Raw genomic sequence first — 17,303 nt, forward strand, 5'->3', positions numbered from 1 at the left:
CCCCGCCCCGCCCCGCCCCGCCACCCCCGCAGGTCAAGTCGATGCGCAACATGGCTGGGGATGCCAGCGAGGCGGGGCCCAGCCTGGCGGTACAGATGCTGGGCCTGAACAGCGTACCGCAGGCGGGCGACGAATTCACAGTGTTTGAGACCGAGGCTGAGGCGCGCGGCGCGGGTGAGCAGCTGCTGCGCTGCTGCTGCTGCTGTGGCTGCGGGGATGCAACCGCGGGCGCTGCTCCTGCGGTTGGCGGGATGGGGCAGCCGCGGCAGGTGCTTGCGGGCGGGGTGGCCGCCGCGGCCTCGGCGGTGCTCCGAGTGTATGCCTACCGCTTTGTCCCCTGCCGCGGGCCTGCCGCTTGGCCGCCGCCGCCTCTCTACCGCGCCCGGCCGCGCTCCACACCCCCACCAACACGCCCTCCCACACAACACGCCCCCCGCCACCCCGGCTGCAGCCGAGGCGATCGAGGCGGCGCGGCGGCTGGAGCGGCTGGCGGAGATGAGCGGCGGCGGCAACCGCGTCACCCTCTCCTCCCTGGCCTCCATAGACGAGGACGGCGACCAGCAAGTGCAGCAGCGGCTGAGCCTCATCCTCAAGGTGGGGCGCTGAGGTGGCGCTGAGGTGGCGCTGGTCGTGGCGCTGATCGCGGCGCCGCGCCGCAAAGCGCGCCCCTACTGCCCCTGCTGCCGGCCCGCGCCCTGGCTGTCCCGCCCTGCCCCGCCAGCCAGCCAAGTATGCACACCAAACCCACCACCACGCGCCGCCTGGCCGCCTGCCCCGCACCGCAGGCGGACGCGTCTGGGTCGGTGGAGGCGGTACGCTCTGCGCTGGGCGCGCTGCCGCAGGACGCGGTACTGCTGCGGTACCTCATGGCCGCCCCCGGCGAGATCACCACCTCAGACATCGACCTGGCCGCCGCCTCTGGAGGCATGGTGCTGGGGTTCAACGTGGCGGTGACCGACGCGGTACAGGTGGGTGGGTGGCAGCGGTACAGAGGCGCCCAGACAGACCTGCGCCGCACGCAGGCCCCCTCAGCCTCCCCGCCAGGTCCCCGCTCACCGCCCCGCCTGCGCCTGCCGCCGCCTGTATCTGAAGACACCTGTGCCTGTCCCTGTGCCGCCGCCTTTTCACCTGCGCCTGTTCACCCGTGCCTGTGCCGCGTGCAGGCTGCGGCCAAGCGCGTGGGCGTGGAGCTGCGCTCCTACTCCATCATCTACGACCTCATCGACGACGTGCGGGCGGCCATGGAGGGGCGCCTCAAGTCGGGTGCGCCCTGGGGGGCCTGCGGGGCCTGCGGGGGTGGGGGGGGCTGCGGGGTGCTGCGGTGGTGGGGTGCTGCGGTGGTGCGGGGGCTGCGGGGGTGCGGGGGGCTGCGGTGGTGTGGGGTCGAGGCGTGGCTGCAGGCTGGTGGGCTGCGCGGGCTCTCGGAGCCTGGAGGCTGCGACCGGCCCTGTGTGATGCACCCCCCCGCTCACCAGCGCCCCCCCCCACGCACACACCTGCCTTGCCCCTCCCACACCCCCTGCTGCAGTCGAGGAGCGGCTGGCCATCGGTACCGCCGAGGTGAAGGCGGTGTTTGGGTCGGGCAACCGCAAGGTGGCGGGCTGCCTGGTGACAGATGGCACCTTGCGGCGCGGCGCCGTGGCTGTCGTCAAGCGCGGCAGGAAGGTGGTGGCAGAGGTGCGCGGCTGCCGCGCCCGCTCGGCGGGTCGCCGGGCGGCCCGGCCAGCGCTGCCTGTGCCGCGGCGGCCGGCTGCGCAGCGCGCGGTGCCAGCTTCTGAGTGCGTCGCTGCCAATCCCGGCTGGCGCTCGGCCGAGCTTTCTCGCGCCGCCCCTCGCCGTCTTGGCCGCCCTGCTCCAACGCCCATCCCTTGGCCTCGCCGCCGCCGCTGCAGGGCAAGCTGTTCTCTCTGCGCCGCGTGAAGGACGACGTCCGCGAGGTGTCCGCCGGCACTGAGTGCGGGCTGGCAGTGGAAGGATTCAAGGACTGGGAGGTGGGCCCTGGCTGGCCCGCTCGGCGGTGGCTGGGTGGCTGGGTGGTCGCCGGGAGTGGGTCGGGTTCGCTGTGCTCGGCTGCGCTGTGCTTTACGCTGCGCCTGCTCTGTGCTGTGCTGCCCCTGCTGTGGTGAAATGTTGAGCCTGCCGCGTGCCCGCCATGGCCCCGGCTGTGCCTGCAGGCGGGCGACAAGATCGAGGCGTTTGAGGTGGTGCAGAAGACGCTGAAGCTGGAGGAGGCCAAGGCGGCCACCGCAGACATGTCTGCCATGGAGGTCGGCACCGCCTGAGGCGCCGCATGGCGCCAGAGGCCGGGGCGGGGCTGGAGCGGCGCCCGCGTGCTCCCTCCCCCCGTGCCTGCCTGTATCTTTTACGAGTAACAGCTTCCCGTCACGCTGCGCCGCAGCCGCGCTGCCTCCTCGCTGGCGCGCCGCCAGACAATTGTCTGAGCCGCGCTGTGTGCTGCCGCATGCACCCATGCTGCGATGCGGCGGCCCCTGGTATTGTTGCAGCCTGCTGCTGCTCCCCGACTGTTTCCAAGCTCTTGGCTCGACCTCTCCTGCTCACTTCATTATGGAAATTGCACATCACACAGTGTAGCGAAGCAAGCTGCGACGCTGCTATTAGAGCAGGCATAGAGCAGATGCGGCAGAGTTTGTTCAAAAGAGAGGGGCAGATATCATATGATATGTTTGGGGGCAAGCAAGCAATCTCTGGCTTGTCGGGAGCAGCATGCGGCCGAGATCATTGAAAAAAAGGCGGGTACATGTGGGTGCCAATGTTTGTGGATCAAGCAAGTGAGAAAAAACGTAGGTTTGTTTGATGTTATTAATCGAGTGTCATTGATTACAAATGTAATCAAGTGTTGAGGTGCCCCCCGTTGATGTGCGGCCTGCGCGGCAGCCCTAGGCGGCTGCAGCAGCCCGCTCCCAGAGCAGAGCGTCGATGGTGTGCCAGCACAGCGCTGCCAGCATGACCGGGAGGGCCCAGGCGGGCCAACCCATGAGGCCCAGGATGCCGCTGCCTCCTCCCTCTGCATCGTCCTCCCAGCACTCCGGCCCCACCTCCTGCTGCAGCCAGCTACCCCACAGGTGCCTCAGCCGCCCAACCTGGCCGGAGGTGCTGCTGCTGCACAGCAGCTGCAGATGCTGCAGCGGGCCGCAGGAAAATGGAGCTGCTGCCACAATCGCCAGCCCCACAGCTGCCGTGGCGGCTGCCACAGACACAGCCGCGCCAGCGCCAGAGACGCAGAGCGTCATGGCTGGCAGCAGCACAGTTGCGGGAAGCAGCACGGCGGCGAACAGCACTGCTGGCGGGCGAGAAAGCGCCTCTGGCTGCCGCTTCGCTGCCCCCGCTGCTGCGGCAGCTGCGGCGGCTGCCCGCGCAGCGGCTGCGGCTGGAAAACTGGGCTGCTCCGCGCTGCACAGCGCCGGTTCGTGCGCCGCCGCTGGGGTGGCTGCCGCCAGTCCCGCACCAACAGCCTGCCCCTCGGGCGAAGGAGGCTGCAGCTGCGCCTGCTGGGCGACAAACTTGGCAAACGTCTGCATGAAGGAGGGAACCAAACACCACTTACACATAGCAGGGACAGACAGGTGGCAGTCAGAGATGTCGGCAAGGATAGGGTGTGAAGCAGAAGGGGCGCCGTTTCCGCTTCCGGCAGCCCCGCAGCGCCACCCTGCCACTCACATGTCGCTCCAGGCGGCGCAGCACCAGGGACGGCACCGCCCAGCTCAGCATCAGCAGCAGGAAGGCTTGCACCTTGAAGCAGCTCAGGCTGGAGCCTGCAATAGGCGGGAGGGGAAATCGCTGTCACGACCTGCCTGGGAAACAACGCACACACACAACAGCACGCCTCTACGCTGCCTTCTGCCTTAGCTGTGTTGGCAGCAACAGAGGCAGCCAAAAGTGCAAAGAGCATGAGCACTCACTCTCTAGGCCGGACACTGAGCCCAGCGGCCGGAACGGCGCCAGCAGCATGCCGACTGCATCTGCCGCCATGCCAAAGGTGTGTGCTTGGTCTGCAGGGCGGCAGGTAACTTGGATGCGTGAGAGGCGGGGGGGGGGGGGGGGGGGAGGGCACGGCAACATGCGGCAGGCAGGGAGCAGAACAACAAGCAGGCAGCAGAGGAGGCGGAGGCATGGCAGTGAAGCAGGTGTCCTGCAGTGCAAAAAAAGCGCAGCCACACACCTGGCCTAGCGGCGCACGTCAGCTGGCACAGCCGCCACTCCAGCGGGAGGACGGACAGGAGGATGAGGGGCTTGACCAGGACAAAGCGATGGTACCGCATGCGGTACCTGCACGAAATGGAAAGCATGCGGACTAGACGTCATGCCGCATGCGGCGCCTCAAGGGAGAGGCCAGGTGCCCACCACGCACACGTGCGGCTGCTTGCTGGCTGCATGCCTCACGCACTCGTATGCCACTCACATCAGGGAATCCACGCCCTGCCACGGCACGGTGGAGGACAGCAGGAAGCTGGCCAGGAAGCCGGCGGTGGAGGTGCGCCCCAGCCGGCTGCTCAGCCGCACGTGGCTGGCAAACTGGCCGCCCATGCCGTAGTGGAAGATGGAGTGCAGGACCAGCAGGTAGTCGCGGTGCTGGATGTAGAACCGGCGGGAGCGGGGCGCCAGCCTGCAGCGCAACAACTTCAACGTTCGGTGTTGACGCTGGCAGCCGCAGAACCCAGCCACGAGCGAAACGATGCACAGCCAGAATCCACTGGAAAAGAGCCCCACCTGCTGAGCGCCAGCGGCCACTGGCAGAGGACGGCGCAGGCCACGGCGGCGGCCGCCAGGTCTGGGCGGTGCAGGGCGGCCAGTGAGGGGATGAGGCTGAGGTAGACCAGCATGCCCAGGGTGGTGCCAAACACGTCGCTGGTGACCTGCTTGGCGGCAAAGTACCTGCAGGGAAGCGGAACGACAGAAACAGCAGCAGGAGCCGCATGTCGGCAGCGGCATTCTAAGGGCAACAGCAGCAGCGGTGGGCGGTGGCTGGCTGGCAGCGGCGGCGTGAGAAGCGATCGTGAACGCGTCATCACACACACACACGCCAGGAATGGGAGCTCTGGGAGCGTGGATGCGGGACACTGGCGAGGTGTGGCCACACTGGCGGCGCGTATGCCGCAGGAGTCCAGCAGCAATGCAACGTCCCGCTGCTCTCACCGGTCGAAGCTTGTCGCCAGCACAGCTGCAGCGGGCGCCACCCGTATGCTCTCCATGCCCGCTACACCCTGAGCTCCCAACCGAGCCAATTCTACCTGAGAATGCCACCGCCAGTAGCGCTGCCGCAGCAGACGAAGAATTGAGAAAGCAGCAGTACATGCTGTTGTAGCGGCGGATGCGACAGCGGCGTCAGGGTGGCCGCCGCCGGTTGCGCGCCTTGGCCAAGGTATTGATTCATGCCTGCCAATACAGTGACACAAAGTTTACGGTGCATGGCAGTGTGCTCGTTGAAGGTGCGACAGGGCTGCCCACGCGACAGAAGCGCCAGCGCTGGCCGCTGCCGGCATCTCATCACGCTGACTGCGCTCGTCACCCGAACGTTGCTTCTGTCGCAACAGTCGACTCCCTCAGCTCCCCATCCAGCTTCTGGCATGCGTTACAAATGGCAGTTGGCAGTGACTGAAATTCGGAAATGGGCGCAACAGGGTATGGCCCAGGCGAACCTGGGGCACGCATGGCACCACCATCAACTCTGCAAGGGACAGGACTCAGCAGGTGCCAGCAGGAGAGCGGCGGTGGCCACCCGTCCCGCAGCTCTGCTTCTAAAATTCTGCATAGGCTTCCATGCCTGGCAGCACCGCGCCTGCATGCGGGTTGCGGCAATGTGTGGGGCACAGATGGAGGCAGGGGGCGGTCAGGAGGTGTCAGTTTTCGTCAGTCTAGGTGAGAAAGCGCAAGCGACAGACAAGGCAGCAGGCGGGGCTGGGCTGAGTGCCCAGCGGTTGGCGAGCAGAGGTGGCGGAACACAGCTAGGCCGCCATGGCCTGAATGGGCGCATGCTAATGCAGCATGCCGCCTCCAGGCACGTCCGCACACAGCAGCAACACAGGCACGTCCGCACACAGCAGCAACACAGTAGTGTTCCAAGGGTGTTAGCGGGAGCAGCAGGCGGGGGGCGCTACCTTGTTGCTGCTGGGGCGGGCGAGGGGGTGGAGGCCCCATTGCCATGCGGGGCGGCGGAGGCCCCATGGCCCCTGCCGGCCAGGCCTGCTGCGGCGGCGAGATGGCGGCGCCGCGCGGCAGCTGCGGCGAGGCCGCCGCCTGCTGGCCGTACTGCTGCTGGTAGTGGCTCGGCCCATGCTGCTCCTGGCGCTGCTGCTGCTGCTGCTGCTGCTGCTGCTGCTGCTGCTGCTGCTGCTGCTGCTGTTGCTGGGGCTCAGCGGAGCGAGCCGCCTGGTATTGATCGTAAGGATTGGAGTGGCCCTGCGGCGGAGCACAGCAGGAGGACAAGCAACGGGGGGCATGCCAGGCCTGCCGTGTCAGTATATGTTAGTTGGCGTGGGCACGCAGAGGGCAAGCGCAGGCAGGGAAGGGTCGATCCAGCACGGCATGCTGCAACCACAGGGCACATGGGCAGGCGCCAATGCTGGAACAGCACCGATGCTGGCAGGACCACTGCTGGCCAGGTGCTGCACAGGTAGCAACCTGCTGGTTGGAGCCCTGGTCGGCCTTGGCCTCTGTAAACCGCCGCTTGGCTGGCGGCTGCGGCTGCTCGGGCTCCGCATGCTGCTGCTGCTGCTGCGGGGGCGCCTGCTGCTGGGGCTGGTGGTGGTGCTGCTGGCCGGTTGGGGGGCCTCCAGGGGGGCCGCCACCCCGCCCGTAGCCAGCATACGGCCCCCGGGCAGAGTACCCTGGCTGTGCGGGTGGCTGCTGCTGCTGCGGCTCGAGCGTCGCAGCGCCGCCGCCGCCGGCATAGCCGCCTGGGTGAGCGGGTGGGTAGTAGGCTGGCTGCCCGGCCGGCTGCTGCTGCTGCTGCCGGGGTGGCGGCTCAGGCGGGTAAGCGCCAGGCGGCGGCGGGTAGGCACCAGGCGGCGGCAGAGCCGCAGGATGACCGTACTGCTGCTGAGGTGGTGGAGGGTACCCGCCAGGCGCGCTCGGCTGCTGCTGCTGCTGGGCAGGGTAAGAGGCAGAAACGCCCGGCTGCTGCTGCTGCTGCTGCTGCTGCGGGGGCGGCGGGTAAGCCCCAGCATAGGCAGACGCCGGCTGCTGCTGCTGCAGGGGCGGCGGGTAGGCCCCAGCATAGGCAGACGCCGGCTGCTGCTGCTGCTGCTGCGGAGGGGGAGGGTAGGCCCCCGCCTGAGCACATGACGACGCCTGTGCAGGCGCCGGCGGCTGCGCTGCCGGCGCCTGCTGCCCAGCATACTGCGGCGGCATGGCGTGCGGCGTCGGCCCGCCATACGTCTGCCCCTGCTGCTGCTGCAGCGGGCTTGCCTGCCCTGCTGGCGGGTAGTACGCGCCAGGCTGGGCGCCTGCCGCAGGCTGCGCAGGCTGCACAGGCGCCGCCGCGGCTGCCTGCCAGGGCGTCCCGGCTGCGGCTGGGGCTGGGGCCGGCGGTGGCGGCGGGCTGTACTGCCCAGGCGGGGGAGGGGCAGGCGCCGAGGGGTAGGCCGCCTTGAAATCCTCCCTCACAGTGTCAATCAGGTTGGCAGCCAGCCTGCGGCAGAGGGAGCATCCCCGGCCGAGGGCAGGCAGCAGTGAGAGGAAGGTGCCGGGAGGAAATCGACCCAGGGCTGGGAGCGAGGCGTGTCAGGAAATGGAGCAGACTTGAGAGGCCACGACAGCCAACCTGGCACAGACACAAGAGCAGGAAAGAGCAGGAGGCGCAGGAAGCGCAGGAGCAGCAGGAGCAGCAGAGGCAGCGGGAGCAGCAATGGCAGCGGGAGCGGGAGTAAGGACAGCGCGGCCGCCGCCAGCCCCCACCTGCGCCCCTCCTCCAGCTTGGCGGCATCCTGGCTGGCCAGGTGCAGGTGCAGCGGGAAGGGGCCCTCCGGCTGCACGCCCGACCCGCGCCCCGCCACGCTGGCCGCCACCCCCGTGGCGCTCTGGATGTGCTGCAGGTAGCTGCCGTTGGGGCCGCGCAGCCTGCCTGCGGCGTCAAACTCGGGCGCCGCCCCCTCGCAGCGCGGGTACAGGCACAGCCAGCCGGGGCCGGACTGGGGGTAGGCGCCCGCAGGCGGCGCAGGCGGCGCGGGAGCCGCGGCGGCGGGCTGCGCGGCGGCGGGCGCGGGCGTGGCAGCGGGCACGGGCGGCGGCGCGCCGCCGGGGCCCGCAGGCTGCGGCATGGGGCGCGGCCGGTTGGCAATCATGGCTGCGATGTCAGCGGCAGCCATGTCGCAGGCGTGCTGCCGCCACTTGGGGTCCTGCGGCGGGGTGCAAGGAGATGGCGTGGAGCGGGGCAGGCAGGCAGCGCAGGCAGCAGCCAATGCAGCAGCGCTGCCTGCCTGCGGTACTGCGGTACGACGGACCCGTAAACATGGCCACAAGCGTGCGGCCAAGCTGGAGGAGGGAAGTCGGCGCGGGCGGGCCCAGCAGGGCAGCGGAACGGTCCTGCCGCGGCGGCGCACCATGGGCAGGTTGTTGCTGGGGGTGACGCGCAGGAAGAGGGGACGGTCGTCTTCTCGGTCGCTGGAGGGGTGCTGGCCGGGTGCGTGGTAGCGCCCCCTGACCACCACCACCACCCGCCACTTGGCCTCCAGCTCCTGCTGGGTGCTGCGCCGGGTGAGGTGGTGGCGGGTGCGGGGCGCCGCATGGTTGAAGGTCACCTCCGCTTTGATGCTGGCCACAGCCTGCGCGGCGGCCGCCTGCGCCGCCAGCTGCTCCCGCAGCTGCTGCTGCAGCGCGGCCTGCGTGGCGGCGGCGGCGGCCGCCTGCTGCTGCTGCTGCAGTAGCGCGGCCTGCGCCGCCGCGATGGCCGCCGCGTCCTGCTGCGGCAGCGCAAAGGACGGCGGCGCCGCTGCAGGCTGCGGCATCACCCCCGAAGCAGCGGCATCCTGCAGCAGCAGACCAGGCAGGCTTGCCAGACGTGCTCACTGGTCTGTCCTCCGCAGGCCAGAGGCGGTCAGCAGGGAGCCCTGCTCCTGTCACTTCTCACTCCGCAGGTGCTCTTGCAAGGCCACACCTGGTTGAGGCGCGCCGCCACCGCCGCCGCGCTGGCCTGAATCTTTTTCAGCATCTCCGGGTCCATCGCGCCGCCAACCCCTGCCCTGGGGTGGGCAGGCTGCGCAGGCTGGGCTCCAGGAGGACCGATGGGCGCGGCGGCCACGGCGCCATAGGCGCGCGGCGCGAGCCCCGCCACCCTGGTGCCCATCAGCATGGCTGGCGCCGCCTGAGCAGCTGGCGGCGGTGCTTCAGGCGCCGCCACGTCCCATTTTCGCCTCTTCATGCTGTCAGGCTGCCTGGCGATTCTGTGATGACCGCGGAGCTATCCGTGAGTGGTTTGCAGCGCTCTGCAGGCCGAATGGACCCGCCGTCTGGAAGAATTGGCGGAGTGGAAAGTTTGCGGGCCGTGTAATGCACGATCACGGCCCCTGACGCTACTTTACACTCCTGCAAGGCCTGATCCACCATCAGCGGTACTGGGAGCGCGTCCAGCCGGGTCTTCTAGCAGCTACTGTGCCGGCCTGTGGAATCAGGGGCGGGATTGAGCGATGGACGACTTCACGTTCGACTTTGAGCGCGGCCTGGAGTCTCAGCCGGCGCAGAGGGGCTACCAGGTGCGCTGGCGGTCGGCGTGAATGCAAGTCTGCCAGCGCCGTCTGCTGCCTGAGATTTGGGGTGCCCTGTCGCGGTCCTAAGTAGCAGAAGGGGCGCCAGGGGCAGCCGAGGCGGCGCCGAAGATCCGCGGCGCCCACCGCCGGCGGTCGGCGGCGTTGGCGGCTGCGCGACACTTTACCAAAGACCGCCCTGTCCTCCTTCTTCCTGCCACTTCCCTCGCCCTTGCTCAATCTGACGCATCCATCCCCTTGCTCACCCCTTTGCCTCTCCCCGCAGGCAGCCGACGATGGCATGGGCGGGCGGGGCAACGCGGAGCCCAAGCCTCGCAACTACCGCCAGACCGTGTGCACCTACTGGCTGCGTGGGCTGTGCATGAAGGGCGACACGTGCGGTTTCCTGCACCAGTTCGACCCGGAGCGCATGCCCGTCTGCCGCAGCCTGCTCAAGTTTGGCGTATGCAAGGAGCCGGGTGAGCTGGCGGTACCGCCTGCGGCAGAGACGTGCGCCGTGGCCCTCACCATGTGCCGTGTGCCCCAACCATGGTTTGTCGCAGCTGACCCTTCGCTGACTGCCCCGCACTCCTGGCCCCCACGGCTGCCCCTCCCTGCCCGCAGACTGCCCCTACAAGCACACCCTGGAGGCGATCAAGGAGTGCAACATGTACAAGCTGGGGTTCTGCATCTACGGGCCCGCGGTGAGACACCCGCCCACTTGCTGGTCTGCTCGCCTGCCTGCCTGCCCTCTGCCCTTGCCTGCTTGCCCTGCGCCATGCCTGCCCGCCTGCCCTTGCCTGCTCCTGTTCTGCTCGCCTGCTGCCTGCCTGTTTGTTTCTTGTTTGTAACAGCGCTTTCTACTCAGGACGCCACCTGATGCTGACCCCAGCCGCATGCCGCGCCCGCCTGCCCGCAGTGCCGGTTCAAGCACACGCGGCAGCTGGCGCCGCCGCCCGACCCAGAGACGCTGGAGGCGGCCAAGCCGCGGGAGCATCGCAACCTCAACATAGTAGCCAACCAGGCCAACGAAAACATCATGCCGGAGCGGGAGGCGCGCGGCCCGCGGCGGCCGCGGCCCGGCGGCGACGGCGGCGGCTACATGGCGCTGCCCGGCGCGGGCGGCGGCGGCGGCGCGGGGCCCTCCGCAGTGCAGCAGTACGCGGGGCCGGGCGGCGCGCGGCAGCCGGGGCAGCAGTACGGCGGGCAGCAGGCGCCGGGGTATGCAGACTCGGCGCTGCTGGCGGCGGTCGGGCAGGCGGATCTGCGGTACGGCTTCTGAGGGCAGCATGTCTGAAGCCTAGACCTCCTCACCTGTTCCTGCCTGCCCCCTTCCTTTGCTATGCGCCTCTCCTGCCTCTCACTGTTCACAACGTCCCATCCCTGCCCGTATAACTTGCACATTCTTTCCACCTCGTTCACCAGTTTTGCTCACATCAGACACAGTCTCTCAATGAATGAAAAAGCAGCGGCGCGCACGCACGCCGTGCACATGTAAACCAACCAAACAAGTAGCACAGAGTCAATGACGCAAGGGACAGCAGGTCAAGAGGGAAGCCTGAGGCAGCGCAGGGTTGGCAGCAGCATCAATCGCAACGAGAGGAAGCAAAGTACAGGCAAGGGCCTGGCGGGGAGGCGGCCTTGGGCAGCACGCAGCCCGCCCAGCCCGCATGTCACGAATATTCCCCCCAGCAAGTATCACCGCCCGATGCCGTCTGTGAACTTGGTGCGCACCGAGGACAGCTCGGGCAGATCGTCCACAAACTGGGCCCAGGGCGGGATACCCGCGCCGCTGGCGCGCACGGTACCATCCAGCTGGACCTGTGGGCAGGCAGGCAGGCGTGGTGGGGGGGCAGGGGTGGTGGCAGGGGTGGGTGGGCCACAACCCAGGGCTGGCAAGGAGGCACTGGTGGCAGCAGGGGGAGCCGCCCGCAGCCGGCCAGGCAGACGGGGAGCCTGCCAGGCCAGCCAGCCAGCCAGCCAGCCAGCCAGCCAGCCAGCCCCACCTGCACGTAGACTGTTTCCGCCGTGATGCCCGCCGCCTGCTTCTGCTCCGCCAGCCACTGCTGCCACTCGCTCTCATCAAACGCTTTGAGCTGCCACTTGCGGTCCTGCAAAGGCGGAGGAGGCGATGCCCCCAGGCAGAAGCATGTGCAGCGGCAGGGCTGGGTGGCGGGGAAGCGGGGAGTGGTGGTGGTGGCGGCCAGTTTGGGCCAACAGCCGCTACCCGGCCACCTGCACATGGCAGGGGCCGGCGAGGCAAGCCTCAGCAGCAGCAGGCGCACCTTGCTTGTGAGCCCCGCTGCCGCCGCGGGGGCCGCCGCCGCCGCCGCCTTGTCGCCGCCGCCGCCGCCGCTGCTGCCAAAGCCCTTACTCGAGCTGCCGCCGCCGCCGGCAAACTCGGCCTTGAGCTGGCGCAGCTTCTCCCCGGCATCCTCCCCTGCCAGCTGCACGGGCACCACAGACACCCCCCGCTCCCGCAGCGCCTCCTGGAACGGCTCGGCCCCCGCCAGCGCCCGGCTGAGCTGCGTGCGGGTGCCGGCGATGATGACGGGGCGTGTGGTGCCGCGGAAGGCGGCCAGAGGGAGCACCCGCTCGCCGCCCAGCGACACCTGTTTCGGCAGAAGGAGAGGTGGGGTGGGTGGTGGGAGGCAAGGGGCGGTGCCAGGCCAGGCCGCCGGCCCGCATGGGCCGACAGGCCAAGGTGTGGGGGAGCCCGGGCAGCGCTGCTCATCCGAGCAGTGTCAGCGGCAGGAGCGGCAGCGCACGCACGGCCGGCACGGTCCCCTTGCGCGCACAGCCGCACCTGCAGCCTGCCCAGCGCCTCCTCCCGCAGAATGACCTGCTGGTCCTTGTTTTGGGAGGAAAGGTCGCGGTACACAAAGAAGCCCAGCACGCCCAGCGCCGCCGCGTTGATGCCAAAGTTCTGCGCGGTCTCCTGCAGGTCGGGCGCGCCCTCGCCGCCTGCGGGCCGGCACGGCGGTGGCGGGCGGCGTGGGAGGGCGGGGCGGCGGCCGGCGGGGCGTGCCAGCGAGAGAAGGGCAGGCAGGCAGGCAGGCGTGATGAAGCAAGGTCCCTGGCTCCAGCCAGCTATTGAGGGGACTTGACAGGTGCGGCATGATGCCGCAAGAGCGGGCCACCGCTGCCAGCTACCGATGCCCACCCCGCCCCACCCCCACGCTGTGCCATGCTGCCGCCACCCACCCTGCAGCGCCGCCACCAGGCGGCTGGTGATGATGAAGAGGCCCAGGGCGGCCCCCACGGCCAGCCCTCCCAGGAAGATGATGCGGGTGAGGCGGAAGGGGGCCTTGGCCTCGCTTCGCAGCCGCACATACTGCTGCTCGTTGATGCCGCCTGCAGGCAGGGAGCGCGGGAACAGCGGCGGCAGGAGGGGAGGAGGCTATGTGCTTGCTGATGAAGGTGCTTGCTGAGGGAGTGCCAACAGCAGGCGGCGCTGCTCTGCAGGGTACCGCAGCGTGTCGCAGAGGTGCTCATAGAGTGGAGAAGAGACTGCAAGAGAAGAGACTGCAAGGCAGGAGAATAAACCGGGGCACCCACCGCGCATGTCAGAGAGCGCCTCCAGCCACTCGCGCCGCTCGCGCAGCGCCTCCAGGTCTGGGTCGTTCAGCGCCACGGTCAACTTCAAATCGTACTCGTTGACCGCGCGCTTGATGGTGTCGACGGCGGGCTGCCACTGGCGCAGGCGCGTGTGGGCGCAGGCGGCGTTGTATGCCGCGGCGCGCGCCTCGTCGCCGTCGGGCTGCAGCTGCTGCGCGCGGAGGAAGAGTTGCAGGGCTGCCGCCGGGTCTCCGGCCTCGAAGGCCGCCAGGCCCCGCTCCACGGCCTCCTTGGCCGTGCTGGCAGAGGGCAGGGGCTCGGCCTCCTTGGCAGCGCTGGCGCGGGCCAACGCCAGGCGCTTGGGGCGAGCACATTGGAGCCTGGAGATCCCGATGGGGGATGCCGGGCCCCGCTGCGACGATGTGAAAGGCTGGGGCCGCAGACCCAGACTGGTCATTTGTAGTAGCGCCCACATAGCCCCTTGCGGGCTGCTTTCGCAACTACTGGATCGCTAACCACGTCGATGATTGGGTCAATTGGGCGGTTTGGGCTGCCGTCATCCAAGCTGTGGGCCACCTCGATCCTAGCTGGCTTCATCTTTGAAGCGCTGCATTCTCCCTTGGATAACGAAATTCGGGCTGAAGGCTCCCTGGTACCCCGACACACGCAGCCGTGGCGGCTGCGACAGCGCACACGATTTGCGGTTGACCGCTCCCACCTGCACCTGCCGAGGGGCTCCTTCCGGGCAGCAGTCACGAAACTAACAGCCGGCAGCGGAGCGACATAGCGAGAATGACAGACTTCCGTGAGTGGGAGCGGGCCATGTGACAAATGCGTCGCAGGAATGGAGCCTGCCCGTGCTTGCTGGGCCCAGATTACGTCCGAATGCACGCTTCCGAGTTCCTGTGCAGGGCCGCACTCCGCTGCGCCATCGGCCATGGGCGCGCCCACGCCCGAGACCAGCCGCCGCCCGCTCTACACCTGGCTGGCTGAGCTGGAGCGCATGCGGGATGCGGCTGCCAGCGGGGCCAGGTGCACCTCCACATGTGCAGACACCCTTGAAGGCACAGCAGGCCGCATTTTCAGATGAAGTTGGCCTCACTCGCGGCCCAGCTTGCCTAGTCCTGCACTCCTTCCTGCCCCGCCCCCCTGCCCGCTTGCCACAGGGCCAAGTTCACCGTCCTGGATGTGGCCGACCGCTCGGTGGAGCCTGGGTGCACCGCCGCCGCCTGCATGCCCACCAGCCCTCGCTCGGTGGAGGCGTGCCTGCGGCTGGGCATCGACCCGGCCTGCCTGCTGCACCGCCCGCTCGACCACTTCCTGCGCTCCGAGCGCAGCCCCGAGCTGGCGCAGGTGCGGCGGGGCGGGGCCGCGGCGCGGGGCTGCATGCGCTTAGCAGTATGCATGCGAGGCCTGGTCCTCCTCTAATACTGGTGGACACCTCTCCATGATGAATATGTGTCCCTGGCCATGCCTTGCCGCTGGCGTTTGTGGCGCAGCTGGCGTTTGAGCACGAGGAGGCGCTGCGCCAGGACCGGCTCAAGGCGCTGATCGAGGAGCGGCGGCGCCTGGAGGAGGTCGCGCGCGCGGGCAGCAGAGCGGTACGCGCCGCCGCGGGGGAGGGTCCCGCCCAGTGCCGACGCTAAGCACCCGTGCAGTGCACCTGCCTCGCTCACCTGGCGCTGCACAGAACCGGCAGCTGCTGCAGCAATGCCGTATCCCACCCATGCTGGCCTCGCCGCACCTCTGCACAATTCAATTCTGCCGAGTCCCGTCTGCCGCGCCGCCTGCAGGCGGCCTCCGGCAAGCCCGCCGCCTCCGCCGCGGTGGCTGGGGCCGAGGACCTGGTTGAGAAGGAGGCTCGGCGGCTGGAGGTGATGCGGCGGCGACAGGAGCGGGAGCTGGCGCAGCTGATTGCGTACGAGATGGTGCGCAAGGAGATGCAGGAGCGGGCGGAGGCAAAGGTGGGCTGGGCGGGGCTGGCTGACTGGCACGGCGGGACCGGGGAGGGGCCGGGTTGGAGAAGGGGCCTGCGGAGGTGGGCTGGGCTCTGGGTAACAGCATGGATACAGCGTACAAGGAAATCTGCTTTCTGGCTGGCTGGCGTGGCGGGGCTGTGAGGAAGGGGACTCCCATGGAGGGCTGGTGTAGGGGCCTGGGGGAGGCGCAGGTGGTGTGCAGACGGCAGACTGGGAGTGGCACTGCTGGCATGGCGGCGGAAGGGTTCTCCAGAGGGGTTTGGGTGACGGGTAGCGTGGCGGGGGAGGCGCCTGGCGTGACCTCCAGGCTGCGCCCGCACCGGCTGCCCGCAGGTGCGGGAGCAGGAGCGCAAGGCTGACGAGCAGCGCGCCGCCAAGCAGGCTGCTGACGAGGAGTGGCGGCGCCAGCAGCACGAGCGCGAGATCCAGCGCAAGCTGGAGGACGAGGCGCGGCAGAAGGAGATCAAGGCAGGCGGGGGCCCCTGCGTGTGTGTGCAGTGTGGTGTGGAGAGGAGGGAGGGGTGCACGTCTGTGTGTGTGGTGGAGGGTGAAACGGGGTGTGGAGGAGCAGGGGAGGCGAGCAGGCACTGTGGCCGGCGCTAGGCAGTGCCACGACTCAGGCACATGAAAGAGCCCCGGACTGGCATCCACCCCGCTGCCCTCTGGCGCCAGGAGCCAAGCAGCAGCGCCCCTGCCCAACCGCATGCAGGCTCAGGAGGCGGAGCGGTATGAACGTGAGATGGAGCTGCGGCGACGGGAGCAGGAGGAGGAGAAGAAGCGGCGGCAAGAGGCCTACATGCGGTGCGCCTGCTGAGGCGGGGGCTGTACAGCTGGCAAGCTGATCCGCCTGGCTGCTGGGGTCTACACTCTGCTGTCTGCCTGCCCACTGGAGTGGCTGCACACGGCAGGGAGCAGAAGGCGGCCTGCACTGTAGGTTGAGCTCTGGCCCAGCGCTTGCCGATCCTACGCCTGCGGCATGCAGGGAGCAGGAGCGAATGCAGAAGGCGGAGCAGGCGCGGCTGGAGACCGAGCGCATCCTGCGGGAGCAGCAGGTGGCATGAGGGCTGGGGCTGGGCTGGGCCGGGTGGGATGGGGCTGGGTGGGATGGGGCTGGCTCATTACGAAGAGTGTGCCAGCAACGAGGAGGGGAGGGGGGTGGAGGGGAGCGATCGCGCCAGCCCAGCATGTCTCCTATTGCCACCACCGCCAACAACAGCAACAACGCCGACACCGCCCCATGCCGCGCAGGACGCGGTAGAGAAGCGCAAGGCGGAGATGCAGAAGCGGGACGCGGAGCGGGAGAAGGCCAAGCAGCTGGCGGCCGAGGAGCGGGCGGCGGCCAACGCCGAAGCGCAGCGCCAGGCGCAGGCACGCATCGCTGCGGCGCAAGAGGCCAATAGCGCCATCCTGCAGGTGGGCTGGGGTGGCTGGGCATCGTGGTGCGGTAGGTGGCTGGGCGAGGCGCGCTGGCTGCAGCGAGGTGGCGCCAGCTGAGGCTTGCAGCACAGGGGCATGGCTGTGTGGAGATGGGTGGGATACAGCAGACAGCAGCTGCCAGCTGGCGCTCAGCAGGTACCAGCTGTAGCAGCTGTAGCTGTGGCAGTACCTGCAGCAACAGCTGTAGCGGGTGCCAGCTGGAGCTGGCAGCATGGTGGCCGCAGCCTGGCAGGCAGGGTCGGTGCTGGTCTGCCTTGTCGAGTAGCTACTGCTGCTGCTGCTGGCGCCACCGTTCATGCCGCTGCCCTGCAGAGGCGCCGCGAGGAGTTTGAGACGCAGCAGAAGAAAAACGAGGAGCGGCGGCGGCTGCGGGAGGCGCAGCGGCAGGCGGAGGAGGAGGAGCGGCGGGAGGGGGAGGAGAAGCGGGCGGAGCAGCGGCAGGCGGCGTACGAGGAGGCGCAGCGCAGGGAGGCGGCGCGGGTGGCCGAGGTGGGCTGAGCAGCCATGCCGCANAGTGCATGCCATGCCCGCTGGCTTGTACGCGTTGGGCATTGCGCACCCGTTCAAACCGCCGCACCGCTCTGTGTGCGAGGGAACCCCGAGCGAGCCATGCCTGCCCGCCCGCCCGCTG

The 17,303-nt window shown here is 69.1% G+C and overlaps 5 protein-coding genes across 5 annotated transcripts in view; 3 read left to right on the plus strand and 2 right to left on the minus strand.

Annotated features, from left to right (window-relative positions):
* CHLNCDRAFT_58881 (hypothetical protein) overlaps nt 1-2,524 on the plus strand; it is a gene marked incomplete at its 5' end in the record, with an annotated part of 6,038 nt that extends 3,514 nt beyond the window's left edge. The window contains 7 exons of the mRNA XM_005844472.1: nt 33-174; nt 452-594; nt 786-968; nt 1,164-1,263; nt 1,529-1,677; nt 1,893-1,991; nt 2,175-2,524. Of these exons, the coding sequence (XP_005844534.1) occupies nt 33-174; nt 452-594; nt 786-968; nt 1,164-1,263; nt 1,529-1,677; nt 1,893-1,991; nt 2,175-2,282 (924 nt within the window). The 3' untranslated portion in view covers nt 2,283-2,524. The remainder of the gene's footprint in view (nt 1-32; nt 175-451; nt 595-785; nt 969-1,163; nt 1,264-1,528; nt 1,678-1,892; nt 1,992-2,174) is intronic.
* A 373-nt stretch (nt 2,525-2,897) lies between these two features.
* On the minus strand, nt 2,898-9,376 carry CHLNCDRAFT_54480 (hypothetical protein; the record flags this gene model as incomplete). Its single annotated transcript, XM_005844574.1, has 13 exons — nt 2,898-3,533; nt 3,679-3,773; nt 3,921-4,010; nt 4,181-4,287; nt 4,421-4,624; nt 4,729-4,893; nt 5,155-5,273; nt 5,312-5,580; nt 6,117-6,417; nt 6,640-7,648; nt 7,915-8,354; nt 8,559-8,984; nt 9,113-9,376. 13 exons carry the CDS (start codon nt 9,374-9,376, stop codon nt 2,898-2,900), a joined length of 4,125 nt encoding a protein of 1,374 aa, XP_005844636.1.
* A 265-nt stretch (nt 9,377-9,641) lies between these two features.
* CHLNCDRAFT_138954 (hypothetical protein) lies at nt 9,642-10,980 on the plus strand (the record flags this gene model as incomplete). The annotated part of the gene is made up of 4 exons (XM_005844473.1): nt 9,642-9,707; nt 9,985-10,177; nt 10,323-10,402; nt 10,618-10,980. The coding sequence occupies 4 exons, from the start codon at nt 9,642-9,644 to the stop codon at nt 10,978-10,980; spliced, it is 702 nt and encodes a 233-aa protein (XP_005844535.1).
* A 416-nt stretch (nt 10,981-11,396) lies between these two features.
* On the minus strand, nt 11,397-13,766 carry CHLNCDRAFT_58882 (hypothetical protein; the record flags this gene model as incomplete). The annotated part of the gene is made up of 6 exons (XM_005844575.1): nt 13,257-13,766; nt 12,903-13,052; nt 12,505-12,662; nt 11,984-12,310; nt 11,705-11,809; nt 11,397-11,519 (listed from the first exon to the last, which is right to left on the minus strand). Exons 1-6 carry the CDS (start codon nt 13,729-13,731, stop codon nt 11,397-11,399), a joined length of 1,338 nt encoding a protein of 445 aa, XP_005844637.1. The 5' UTR covers nt 13,732-13,766.
* Nucleotides 13,767-14,193: 427 nt separating this feature from the next.
* Nucleotides 14,194-17,303, plus strand: part of CHLNCDRAFT_54482 (hypothetical protein) — a gene marked incomplete at both ends in the record, with an annotated part of 4,186 nt that continues 1,076 nt past the window's right edge. Inside the window, 9 exons of the mRNA XM_005844474.1 lie at nt 14,194-14,288; nt 14,423-14,609; nt 14,756-14,857; nt 15,050-15,220; nt 15,569-15,723; nt 15,908-16,036; nt 16,218-16,287; nt 16,484-16,648; nt 16,985-17,161. Coding sequence (XP_005844536.1) covers nt 14,194-14,288; nt 14,423-14,609; nt 14,756-14,857; nt 15,050-15,220; nt 15,569-15,723; nt 15,908-16,036; nt 16,218-16,287; nt 16,484-16,648; nt 16,985-17,161 — 1,251 coding nt within the window. The remainder of the gene's footprint in view (nt 14,289-14,422; nt 14,610-14,755; nt 14,858-15,049; nt 15,221-15,568; nt 15,724-15,907; nt 16,037-16,217; nt 16,288-16,483; nt 16,649-16,984; nt 17,162-17,303) is intronic.

The sequence above is a fragment of the Chlorella variabilis genome (genome assembly GCF_000147415.1).
Source record: "Chlorella variabilis unplaced genomic scaffold CHLNCscaffold_22, whole genome shotgun sequence".
NCBI lineage: Eukaryota > Viridiplantae > Chlorophyta > Trebouxiophyceae > Chlorellales > Chlorellaceae > Chlorella > Chlorella variabilis.